The sequence below is a fragment of the Apostichopus japonicus genome, chromosome 12, assembly GCF_037975245.1.
Source record: "Apostichopus japonicus isolate 1M-3 chromosome 12, ASM3797524v1, whole genome shotgun sequence".
Lineage (NCBI taxonomy): Eukaryota > Metazoa > Echinodermata > Holothuroidea > Aspidochirotida > Stichopodidae > Apostichopus > Apostichopus japonicus.
The window spans coordinates 17,808,144-17,821,459 of NC_092572.1; the positions used below are offsets into that span (position 1 = coordinate 17,808,144).

Here is a 13,316-nt window from a genome sequence, read left to right on the forward strand (position 1 = left end):
TCTACTGGTAACAGAAGAAAAAACGAGAGGGGTGGACACTTCAAGACTTAGGTACCCGACGATATGTCAGCAAAGAAGATAATTCTGTAATTTATATCATGATCAGATATTTATGTTTCGGTAGTGTGAAATTAGGTTTATTTGGCCGAGATAGGTAATACAAGGAACCTTGAAGAAACTTCACAGCAAAACTTGTCTCATTAGAGATGTGACAGGATATAACAGTTAACGGAATTTGCTCCTCCCCACCTTCCCCACACCCCCCTCTACACCCTGGCTACACGACATGTGACAGGATATAACAGTTAAGGCATTTGCTCCTCCCCACCTTCCCAACCCCCTCCCCCTCTACACCTTGGCTCCACGACAGTCAGTTCCTCACCAAAGTATCTGCAAGTGTGACCAATATCCCTTTTTGACGACGTCAACGAGTGTTCCAGAATAGATGGTTTTTGCTTTCCCACCCAGGTCCCATCACCATCCACACCCCACACCATCGCCACGCCAAAACTTTGCACCCGCCTACCGATTATTGCACATGCTGTAAACTTAGCGTTAATTGTTTGGTATTCATCACATTTTTAAGGGGAAAATTCAAAATTAGTCCCTTTTTTCCCAAAGTAATTATTCGGGCTTAATCATAACACCTACTGACCACATTACATCCGTGGACAAAGAAAGCAAAACTGGAAAACAAACGGGGGCGACCTACGTGAAGAAAGGAATGTGGGTAAAGTAAATACGATTAATCATTGGAATTGGGTCAAAAACGGTTTGTTTTGAGCAAATTGTGGGATGACTGAATGAAAGAGAGACAGAAGCTGTTATAAGCAAACAGTAACTCTGTCGTAAATTCATTGAAAGAGGCTACCCAAAGGTCTTGATAACAATCCCACAGGCTATAGGTTATAGCGCTGTATCAATCGCTGTATAAATTACCAGAATTTTTTGGGCAAGGATTTTTGAATTCCTTTGAATTTGTCTTCCTGAATTACCAGGCACGACTTGTCCGTTAATCTTGCTTTAATGAAATCTTGTCTCAGAAAAAAAAAAAAAACCTGGATGCATAGAGCTGTAACAGTATCATTATTTGTGGGGTACCGCTTCACCTGTGATAATGGTGAGTGGTACCGGGGAGAGGGGGACGGGGGTGGGGGAGGTAAAAACAGTATTGAGGTTTTGCTGGCAAATATTGTCAGAGTTCAACAAGACCATATATCGGACGTTACAAAACATACCCCCAATTTGTAACTGAACACCATAATCATAAAACTCTTCCACAGGCCCCAATAGCCACCACTGGAAGATGGTGAAGATGAAAACCCTGGATGGGAGAGGTGGGAAGGAGGGGAGGGAGGGGGGGGGCTACCCAAGCAATAATGTTTGAATATCAGGGTCTTGGTTGATTTAAAGCCTTAGGAGTTTATAGGGTCGTGGCTAGTGTATAGATATGACAATAATTGTGTCACCCAAGGAAAAAGTTGATCAAATACGACTCTTAATCACCAATTCAGTGATGTTAGCTTCAGGAAACATGCTCATTTAAGTAGACATCGTATGAACGTAGCACTGACACCTGTATATGGTGTCCGACCATACATATTGTGGAAGTACAGTGTAAGTAACATTTATCGTGTATGGTTGTATCGTTCTTACTATCAGCTGACCAGAAGATTGTAAACATAAAGGCATTGCTGATATATTGAACTCTGCCAAGTTCTAGGTATAAAGTCTCCCAAGTTCTAGGTATAAAGCGCTTTAACTGATATATATACCAAGTATTAAGGGAAACCACTAAAACATAGAATAATTCTATCGTCAACATCCTTGTTAATAAGAAGTAAGTTTTACTGAACAACTTTTTTTTCATTTATCTCTTAATGTTTAATCCATGAATTTAAATAAGGACTATGCTCTAAAAACTGTCAACTCAATCACAACGCTCTCCAAATTCCTGTTTTCTACTTTTGGTAAAGCGATTGTCCCATAAAAAACAGGTTAATAGTAACTACCAGCCTATTGTTAATTTCACTGTCAAGGGTGAAACTCGCTGAACATCAACCTCAGCTGCATTTACTCTGAACTTCCTTCGGAGTGTCGGCAAGTTTCAAACTACGAGCTGATCTAAAAATAACTTATATATATCTCCGGTAGTAGGTATATGGCAGAGTGCCAAAAAACCATCTGAAGGAGATTATAAGCCAGATGCAAAAAAATGGTCTATGCACAGATAAACGGAGAGATTTTCTAACAGAAATTTCTGGTCGGGTGGTGTAAATTACCAAAAAGAGACTGAAAGTAAAATAAACACAATTGGAAGGTTGAAGGAAAATGTTTCAGATGTACGTGTCACAGTTTTTATGTATGATCTTCATCAATAGATCAAACTACTGGCTAGGCTTCAGGATCTACATTACTTCTTACTTCATTAGGCTACCTTAACATGCCCTTGAAACTTTGTTTTGTACCGACTTTTGCCAAACTCTAATGGTTCCATACAGATTAGTTTAAGGTAAAGAAGATCTATTTATCTGGAAAACACAATCCTGTTAAATTAGTGAAAGGTGTTTGAAAAGGAAGTTCTCACCTAACCAAATTACTTTTCTGTTGTGTTCTGTTTTTTTTTGTGCTCGTACCTAATCAGTCACTTTGCCGTTTTATAGTAACAATGCTCCTCCCTAGATGTTTACCTCACTGTTCCATAGAGCTGCTCTTACCTAACTAGTCACTTTGGTGTTTGATAGGTATTTCTCCTACCCACCAATGGTTCAGTGTTTCAAAGAGCTGCTCCTACCTAGCCAGTCATATGCTGTTTCAAACTGTTGATTTTGTCTAACCAGCCACTTTGCTGTTTCAAAGAGCTGCTCCTACCTAGCCAGTCATCTGCTGTTTCAAACTGTTGCTCTTGTCTAACCAGCCACTTTGCTGCTCCGCCATTTACAGGCTAAGTTGCTTCAAAGTTCCTACTGCCTAAAACTAATCTATTACTTTATTGTTTCAAATGGCTGTTCCTACCGATCGTGTTATACTCTGCTGTTTCACAGAGCTGCATCTACCTATACATTTCTTACCCTAGTGTTTGAGAGGGACTGCTCATTTCTAACCCAGCCTTTTATGACAAAAAAAAAACCAACAAACTTTTCTTTCTCATCTTTAGTAATTCATACAATGACTACTAAATTCAAACAAAACTTGATGAGCAGACATCTGCCAAGCTACAGATCTGCAAAAACAAACCTCCTTTATGGATAAGCCTGAATAAGCCAATATGTACAGCTCAAGTGAGCTTGTCCTTGCAGGCTAAAAAAAACCCTTGATAGCTTCTTGAAGTTCACCAGTAGGTCAGCTTTAACCCTAAAGATTTCTGACTTTGTTGATGAAGTCAGCAATCTATGACCCGGTCACCCTGATTGACTCCAATAAATGCCTAAGAACAACTTCCTGTTTCTTGACTTTTTGATATACAGAACCACACATCCTTTTGTAATAAAAACAAGTCTTTCAGTTCTAAGATGTCCTTCATTTTTGTGTGGGGTTTTCTTGGTGCTTTCCCCCAACTTATCAACAGAAATTCCAAAGAAATGACAAAGGTTATGACACAATCTACTACAATGAAGAATGACCGAAAATATTTGTATGCAGCTAAAAGGGTGTGTAACTTTGTAAGTCGGCCTGACGTTTTGATCTTCTTCAGAGGCTAAATAACGAGTGTCAGCTGAAAGGAGTTAGATCATATGTAGGGTATTATATATGTGCACTCAGCAATAGAGTTTGTGGAAATAAAACAAGGACAGAAATGTTATACACACTTTTTTTTGGTTTCAAGTATGATCATATATAAGTTAAGGATTTATTTTTGAACCGAGTCATGTGTGTAGTAGGATGGTAAACGGTAAGCAATGCTAATTGAGAACAAATGTTGTTTTAAAGGTCACAGATAATTATGAACTTTTCAACTTCGCTCTGTGGTTTATTAGATTTGTCTTTCTGCGGTTTTCGACCATGCTTTGATCAGATTCCTCTCGTAAATATGAGATCAGAACTTTGGCTTATTACATGTCAAATGTGATTAAATTCCTGCAACAGGCTGAACGAATAAATTTGAAACTGTCCTGTGTAATTATTCCTCCTTTCACTGTATAAAATTTTACCCTTTTTCCCTTGAGGCTGGCTGCATGGATGCAACTTGGGTTCGAAAAAGGGGTTACAATTCCAGTAACAAAACAAGGCAGTTACAGTATCTATAAGTGCAGCCACATATCATAAATAAACGATAGGCAAAGCTTGGTACTGCACACCGCCGTACTACGACAATTTGATATGAACACAGAATGCAGACTTGATTAATTTTCAACGTTTTCGGTCAAGTGTCTCCACTTTGCAAAAATTCCTCTGTTAGAGAGTAAGGATGAAGCCAGGCCTGTGTTAGGGTACTATATAGGCAAACGAGCGTTAATGATCATAGATATATATAATATACCAAAGCATAGGTTCTCACCAATAGTAATTGTATACATCGAGTTGGCGTAACCGTCATAATTACAGTTGTCTTGGTTACGGCCACCGTTGCCACTGGCGACTACAAACACACTGCCTCTTCCCCTTCTACCTGAGTTGACACCGTGTTGAAGAGCAGCCTGGAAGGGAAGAGAACAAGCTCATTATAAATTAGCATCGTTACCAGGTAATGTGAACAGATATTAATATTCAAAGAGTTATTACACAACATTCTTCCAAAGTGTTCTATTTCACATCAAAGAAAATCTGAGACTATGAGACAAAAAAATTTTGTTTTTATTAAGTTCAAAACATTTACGCTAGAGTATAACAAAAGTGAATTGCATCCTACTACACTTTCACCATGTTTCATAGAAAGGACGGATCAATTGTTACATCCATGAAAGAACAACAGTAGCGATGAACCACGAACATGTCATTGGTTATAGACTTTTCGTCCAGGGTAGGGTACTTCGTACAAATGGTGTACGTACTACGTACCACTCAATTGGTGCCCATGGTGGGTACAGCTGTCTGCATGGGTACCAATGGTTGGGTGCCAATGACTTGGGTACCAATGATGGGGTACCATTGGTGGGGTGCCAATGACTTGTGTACCAATGATTGTGTACCAATGGTGGGGTGCCAATGACTTGGGTACCAATGATGGTATACCAATGGTGGGGTACCAATGACTTTGGTAACAAATGGTGGAGTATTGATATGTTATGCCTGAGTTTACACCAGGAGAGGAGGAGATAGAGTAAATCTTTGTAATCTTGACCATCGGTCATGAAAACAGAGTTACCGATATTCACGAAGGAGATGAGATAATGGGATTCGGTAGAACGGGTGATGGATATGGAGGAGTGGGTGTCTTAAACTAGCGTACAAGTTTCTGTCCAAATATTTTATACTAATTTCATAAATAATGGAGACGACCTTCTTAAGGCTAAAAGATACAATAGCAAATCTGCTATGCTTGATGATAAATATGTTCCTGTCAGGAAAGTGGCGAAGACATGACTCATGAGGAACATCAAATATGATATGATGATCACTGTAAAATGGTTTAGAGCCATTACTTTCCAAATCTGTACAAAGAAATTAATCTCTCAAATCTTTTGCTCACCAGGGCGAGAGGATGCGGACCGTCGACTGTTTTCCCATCATCATCCGGACCCCAACTGTGAACAAAAGACGTCAACACAGAGTTAGGTCAAAGTTCATGACGAATTCATGAGAGTTCTGCAACTGTGCATGCCAAGGAAACAACCCCTACCCACCATCACTCTACCCCCACCCCACAATCACGCTCCCCCCTCTATCAACCACCATCCCAACCCAGAGTTGCATACGACAAAATTCTTCGACATGATGCAATTTTCTTTCAAAATTCATGATGACCTAACAAATGCATCAAAATACTCATCTAAATGCAGCGATATGTATCATTAAACTGCCCTTTATGATTATATATATTACACTATATAATTAAACTACCCTTTATGATAACATATTACATATATAATTAAACTGCCCTTTATGATTGTATATTACACTACATAATTAAACTGCTCTTTATGATAATATATTACACTACATAATTAAACTGCTCTTTATGATAATATATTACACTTTATTATTACCTGCAACTGTATATATCATTCACTTGCATGTGCTTGTTGAACGCAGTGGCTTCTAGGCTGTCCGTCATTGGTCCATCCAGGAGACGAATCCCAGCTACTTTGGCACCGAAGGCCACCCCCACCCCGCATTTTTTATTTGCGACTGCCGCTATTTCCCCGGCACATCTAGTGCCGTGACGGTTCTCGTTTTTCCCGTTGGGGTGCAGCTCGGGCATGGGATTGTCGTCGCCGGAATTCAAGTCGCAACTACCTTGGGGACTCTGCAATGAAATAAAGTTGGATATAAGTTTAGCCAAATTTTGAACATATATGTAAATAGATAAATAATGAAGTGACTTGTGTCGTAACTATTAATTTAAATAATTATACATTTATATATAGTTAGCTATCTCAGAGCTTAGGTCACATGATCCGGCAAAGTGAGTGCAAAACTCAGCTTTTTTATCTTGTGCAGAATTAACTATTAATGCTGCCAAAAATTAAAAACCAGTGAAAGCATATTTTGTGGATTATACTCCCCACAGGGAATAATAGCAATTAAGATAACCAGCCACAAAACAATGGGATACTATTATTATTTTGAATTTCTTTTTGAGGGGGAGGGCATCACTGTACAGGAACATTACAAAACAGTTACAGGTGATGAACAATTTCCTGTGTGCATACATGTGTTTTGCATTACATACGACATGCAAACAAGACTGGAGGTTTATCACACAGGAATGCCAAAATGGACAGCTGAAACAATTTGTACTGAACGAGAACATTCAAAGCAATTTAATCCTACATGCATGTGTGTGTGTATATAATTGAAATCGTAGTGAGTTGGAGAATCCAGTACAGTGAATAAACTTCCAGCCTCCACCAGGTTTCGAACCCGGGCCTCCCGCTTTATATGCAGACACCCTAACCACTAGGCTATAGACGCTGATTGTACAGTATGTCCAGAGGTTCGAAACCAGTAAGGAAGGTCGTAATTCCACTGTAGACGATTGTCACCTGTATCGAACAATACTAGTTTGTTTGGTGATATATATTTGCCTTACTCTAGAGATCAAACATGATTCTAACCAACTTGAAGTCATTTGTGAATCCTAAAGCTATAAATATATAGCTTCAGCTGATCAGTCCATAACCAAGGCATGTGAAATTGGGTTTTACATCATGAAAAGCAATAATAAGTAAAAATAAGTGAGACTTGTATATTACTCTTTCTAAAGCGGCAGTACAGCTTCCTGCAATTATGCCTAAAAATAGCTTGCCAATGTAGGAGGATTGCTACATATAAACCATATGTACCAGGCAATGGACAACCAAACGTACACACTGAAGACTTAATATATTCCGGTACTGTTATAGTCACATGTAATGGGACTTGTCTTTCTGGTAAGTCTTTGGGTGAGTCACAGAGCTTGAGGAGCAAAGAGAAGGATTGAGGGCAACACATTACTTACTGTACTCTCCCATAAATGTCCTATTCAGTAGATGTTAGGCTTCCAAAGGCCTTCAACATACTTCCATGTCCCTACCCTACCACTCCACCCAACATTCCATCACCTTTACTCGACCTAACCTCTTAACCTAACCCCTCGATGTAATACCTCAACTATAGGCAAATAGTAGCATGCATTCAGTTCTAACTGGCATATATATAACTTACAATTCAGTTTCAAACTCAAAATTATTTTTTCTAAATTATTTAAAAAGATTTATGTCAATAAAAGAACTGGTCATTTTTCCACAACGGTTTTATCCTACTATACAACCTTATCTTGAAATATTGACATCATTGGTCTGGGGTCAAACGTCAAGAAATCTAAAACTTGGTTTTTAGCCATTTTCATTATTATCATTATTATGATTATTATATTTTTTGCTGCTATGGTAGGGTTTGCATCTTCTTTTCAAAACTGAAAGGGACAAATTTGGGAAATTTGGAGAGTGCAGAGAGGCTTTCGAATACAGGAAAGGGTCAATGCCTGAGTGACCATCACAGATAGGGATGACCAAGGGTCACCGAAAGGGTAAAAAGATAAATGAGTGTTCTTGTATTGGGAAAGAGCAAAACAGTTTTAAAGAGAACTTAAAACAGATATAGGTAAACTTTGTAGAGAGACAATATGTAATGGGACTTCTAAAGTGAGAAGTTTCAAAGTTGTAGAAATCAGTACAACAGTACTGAGTGTATAGAGAATTACATACTGTGAAGTTAACAATGGCGGATTGAAGGCTGATTAAATCAACAGTTACTTTGAAGAGAATTTAATTAAAGTTTGGGGTGTGGGAGGTTATTGTTCACAGTGGTAACAGTGGTAACAGAATCAATAGGCATGAGGTAACGACCACAGAGGGATTAAAATGGGTCACTAGGAGGGTAAAATAATTAGAATACTTGTTCTTGAAAGAAAAGAAATATTTCGATATAAACTGGCACCAAAATTTGGTAAAGATTGCCCTTGTTGATATCATGTCTCCATGGAAACTTACAATACACATATATATGTCTACTGTCAAAAAGTTAGGTATATCATGGAATAATATTATTACAAATCATTGTTAGAGTGAGATCGAATTCTGTTTACAGGCCATATCGATAAATTTACCGATTGTTAAAAATTTTAAACACAATTTGAAATGTAGCTGTAACTTACAGACACTTTTACTTTAGGGAATTCATTCTCTCCATCACTATGTTATGAGACAACAAAAAAAATGTTTTACCCTTATTAAATTCCAGCGAATTAGTGCAAATTTGCTCATTTAATCTTACTTTACTTCCAAAAGACCTCCACATTGAACTAAATGATCCTATTTCAAGAACGATTTCTTTTTTAAAATAAACATCACTGCTCCCTCCTCCCTTCCTCCCCACCCACTTCCTCACCCCCCCCCATCCCCACCTCCCCCGAAAGGGCCCTATTAACAACGATATTTCAAGAACAAAGAGATTGATTGAAATTTATGCAACATTTAGATTTTTAAGCTAGCACATTATACTTTATGTACAATGAAACAGTACATATATGTTAGATTATTATTCGGCCCTCTTTGTCCAATCAACCAATAAGAATGAGTCCCAAACTGCCGACCCAGGATGTGAAACATTTCCTTCCTATCATAGCAAAGTTTTTTTTTAAATATATCAAAATGCGCCTAGGATGGCAGGAAGCCGTCATCTTACTTCCCAAGGTTGCATGGGAAGGAGCCCAATTGACTGATTGGCTGGCAATTTTCACCCATTCTGTTATTCTTGCAGGACTTCCGATCAATTTGACACCCGACCAAAAGAGCAACTCATGGATATATTAGAATGTTTTGTAAACATGTAGTACATGTTGCAGGCTGTGGTACTACTGTCCAATAAGCCTTAATTGAGTTGAGCGGACATTACACAAGAATGTAATGTTCAAGACTACCGTCGGCTGATATTTCAGCTTGATACAGTGGTGGGCCACCATTGCACAGAACAATGCTAAAAACATTGTGTATCTAGATCAGATGCTGGTTCGAGTTCATTCACTTAAACTTGGTTTTTTTTTTTTTTTTTTTTTTTTTTTTTATCTTTTCTTTGTCATTGTAAAACACAATGTCATCTGATACTTGTGCATTGGATGCATTGGAGAATGAGCCTATAGGTTGCACACACACTGGCTATACTGTACAAACTAGTAACAAATAGACTGGTTGCATAAACACACTGGTTTTATATATTGTGTAAACTTATTACATAGAGTCTGGTTACATACACACTGGTTACATTCTGTACAAACTACATAGAGACTAGTTGTGCACATGTAAACACACTGGTTATACTATATAAACTAGTTACATAGAGAGACTGGTTGCATACACACTGGTTATATTCTGTACAGACTAGTTGCATGTATTAACACTGGTTAAATTCTGTACAAACTAATTACATTGAGACTATTTGCACTGTACACACTGGTTACGTTAAAGATTGCAATTAGACCATTTAGACCTCTTAAATTGCACCAGAAATGTTAAAATTTGGCCCCGAAAAAAATTCAAAAGGATTGCCAGTGAATCCATCTCAGACAAACTTTTCTGAATTGGATTAAATCATTTATGTCGAATGGTTGTCAGAACACTATATTCCTTAGATTGACTGTCAGCATGCATTCAAGTAAGCTAATTATGTGTGAATTATATTTAAAGGTGACTAGTCACCCCACATGTCATTACAACCCTACTCAAAACTCATTGTCTCTTGTAATAGTTTAAACATTGTGGTCTGTTTGACTAAAATCAAACTTCGAAGCATACAGGATGTCTGTTGTCACGGATCCACTCAAGCACCACACATTGCTGAGTGATTACAACGGGGGGATTTTCCCTTCGCTGTCCGTCACATGACATGTAGTAGAATTAACAATGTCCAAACAGCAAAATCCGTCCGCCCCAAAAGTGAGGGACAAAAGCGTCTGACGTACACGACCATGCATACCATGCACAAAGTCTGTGACGCACTGCACTGCATGTTTGTTTTGTAACAACCTATATTGCACTATCCTAACTAAAGGCCAGACAAGGTCCTTTACTAGTAGGTTAGAATAGGTTAAAGAAACAATAACACGACACTACATTAAGTCTGCATTACCTGCAAAGACTGCGCGGTTTAAGAATTTGTACAAAACATATGACAAATTTATGTCCGATTCTAATGCACTGGTGGTTGAAGATCTGGGCCCGGTGGGTCCTGATACTGTATGGCCACCATGACTATCCCACAACACTTTTTCCTGTGTGCTTCCCTGGCATCTGACTATGTATATTGTTAAGTTACAAATCCTGCAATTAAATTACAGTTAAATGTTTCAACTACCCCCTGCCAACCATCCCTACCCCCTCCCTTTCCCCTACCCCTCCCTTTCCCTTACCCCCTCCCTTAAAGGATATCACCGCATAGTTCATGCATATCATTTCCATTATCTGAACTGTATAATCTTTTATGCCTTTCATGCATTTTTCAAAAACTTAATTGTTACATCTTCATGAACAAGTTGACCTCTAGGTAAGACTTAGGTAAGACCTAGGTAAGACCTAGTGGAGACACAGGTAATACTTAGGTCAGACTTAGGTCAGACCTAGGTAAGACTTACAGTAGGTGTGACCTAGTGAAGACGTATGTAGGACTTCAGTATAACTTATAGGTAAGACTTAGGTATGACCTAACGAAAACATAGGTAATGCTTATAGGTCAGACCTAGGTTAGACGTAGGTAAGACCTAGTGAAGACGTAGGTAATGCTTAGGTCAGACTTAAGTCAGACCTAGGTAAGACTTAGGTAAGACTTAGGTATGACCTAGTGAAAACATAGGTACTGCTTAGGTCAGATTTAAGTCAGACCTAGGTAAGACTTAGGTATGGCCTAGTGAAGACATAGGTTATGCTTAGGTCAGATTTAGATCAGACCTAGGTAAGACTTAGGTATGACTTAGTGAAGACGTATGTAGGACTTCGGTATAACTTATAGGTAAGACTTAGGAAAGATTTAGGTACTGCCTACGTAAGACCCAGGAAAGAATTAGGAATTACCTAAGTAAGACTTAGGTAAAGACCTTAGGTAAGGTCAGAGAGGAGATAAGTGTCCAAGGTAATGTTTGGTGCTATAACAAACAGTCCTTACTAGTCTTCCTCTGTTGTCATAGCGATCAGTGAGCCATGTTTCCTATTTAACTGTTATAGTCCCTGCATAGTACAAAGTTAACATCAAATGTTCATAAAAAGTGACATTTATAGAGGATGGCTTGATATTATTTTATGATAATAATGCCAAGAAATTTTGTAGTAGGCTGATAGAAAAATATACTCACGTAGTTATCTCGAATATCTGGATTAGTCCATTCCAAACCTTGGGGTAAAAGAAAAAAAAGAACACATATTAATAGAGGGTATAAAACTGGATGTGTCAGATTTGTGGAAGGTGGGATTAACTGAAGGCACCAGACAGATAAGATAAAGAGCAATTTATATATGTGGGATTAACTGAAGACACTAGACACTTAAACTTGCATTGTGTGTTTGAACAATTAAATACATTGACACCATTGTCAGGCTTGCTGTACTGTTTTTCTCTATATTGCAATTAAAAGCTGGCGTTGTTGATTTTTTGTTCCAAGTTTCAATGCACCAATTAACGACCCTGTGTACTGGACCCATACAGGTGAAGGCTTACCGAAAAAGATGGTACAATTCGGAAAGCTCTTTTGAACATACTACTGCCCTGTATTATAAACGTTAGGCCACGCCTCTAAACACAGTAGGACATGAATATTCAGCAATGACAGTACTTTGGTCAGCTGATAACTATAGCATTCTTCTGCAAGTCAACGCGAGATATGTTTAAGAAACCTGCTAAGTACTTCTGCCTAGATACATTCATTGATTTCGCAAGACGATAAAATGGTAGGTTCGTTGAGCCTCATGGAACGATCAAGACTGAAGACAGTGAGCCTTAATTAAGCTAATGAGCTGAACATTGACATCTATTGTCTTTGTGTTATGAACTAGCATGCATACAGTACTATACAAACAAGCTTTCTGCCACTTGTTCCCAACATATCAGGTTTAATGTAAGTAATTGACATAAATTATAATTTCACAACACTTTCCTGAAGGATGGCTGCTTCACCAAGGAAATCTGACCTAATTATAATTACACAGATTAATTACTTTTGTCTATATTTATCTCTGAAGAAGTAGGTTTTAGTAATCACACAACTATACTACATAGGTATAGAAAGTTATTTTAATTACTGTAAGGATTACAGTTAAAGATAGATACAGTATTGTCCAAGCAATGAGTGCTTTGACATAAATATTTCAACAAACACTTCTGCTTTTAGACTCCTTTAAAAGTGGAAGAATATTAACCTGTGCTAATTAATTCTGGCTTTAAAGTTATCTATAAATCTAAATTCTGGGCCAAGTTTGTTTTATTTTCGTAATCAACTCAAAGTGTTTAAAGTAATTACTTCATCTTCTACAGGATATATCTGTCAGTGATGGAGGAAATTTAACCTAATTCTTTTTCCGATAATGGATTTATTCTGTCATAAAGTCTTCTGGATGACGACTTCTGTCAAACCCTTGCTCACGTTTTATTTTAGACCGGAAAAAACCCTCGATTGTTCTACAGACCATTTA

General features: G+C 38.0%; 1 protein-coding gene across 3 annotated transcripts in view; it reads right to left on the reverse strand.

Moving 5' to 3' along the window:
• The window catches only part of LOC139977903 (proprotein convertase subtilisin/kexin type 7-like), a 59,451-nt gene that overhangs the window by 10,836 nt on the left and 35,299 nt on the right, over positions 1-13,316 (reverse strand). For all 3 annotated transcript variants that reach the window (XM_071987628.1, XM_071987629.1, XM_071987631.1), the window contains 4 exons: positions 11,984-12,021; positions 6,147-6,406; positions 5,630-5,684; positions 4,499-4,637 (listed from right to left, as the gene is read on the reverse strand). In XM_071987628.1, coding sequence (XP_071843729.1) covers positions 4,499-4,637; positions 5,630-5,684; positions 6,147-6,406; positions 11,984-12,021 — 492 coding nt within the window. The remainder of the gene's footprint in view (positions 1-4,498; positions 4,638-5,629; positions 5,685-6,146; positions 6,407-11,983; positions 12,022-13,316) is intronic.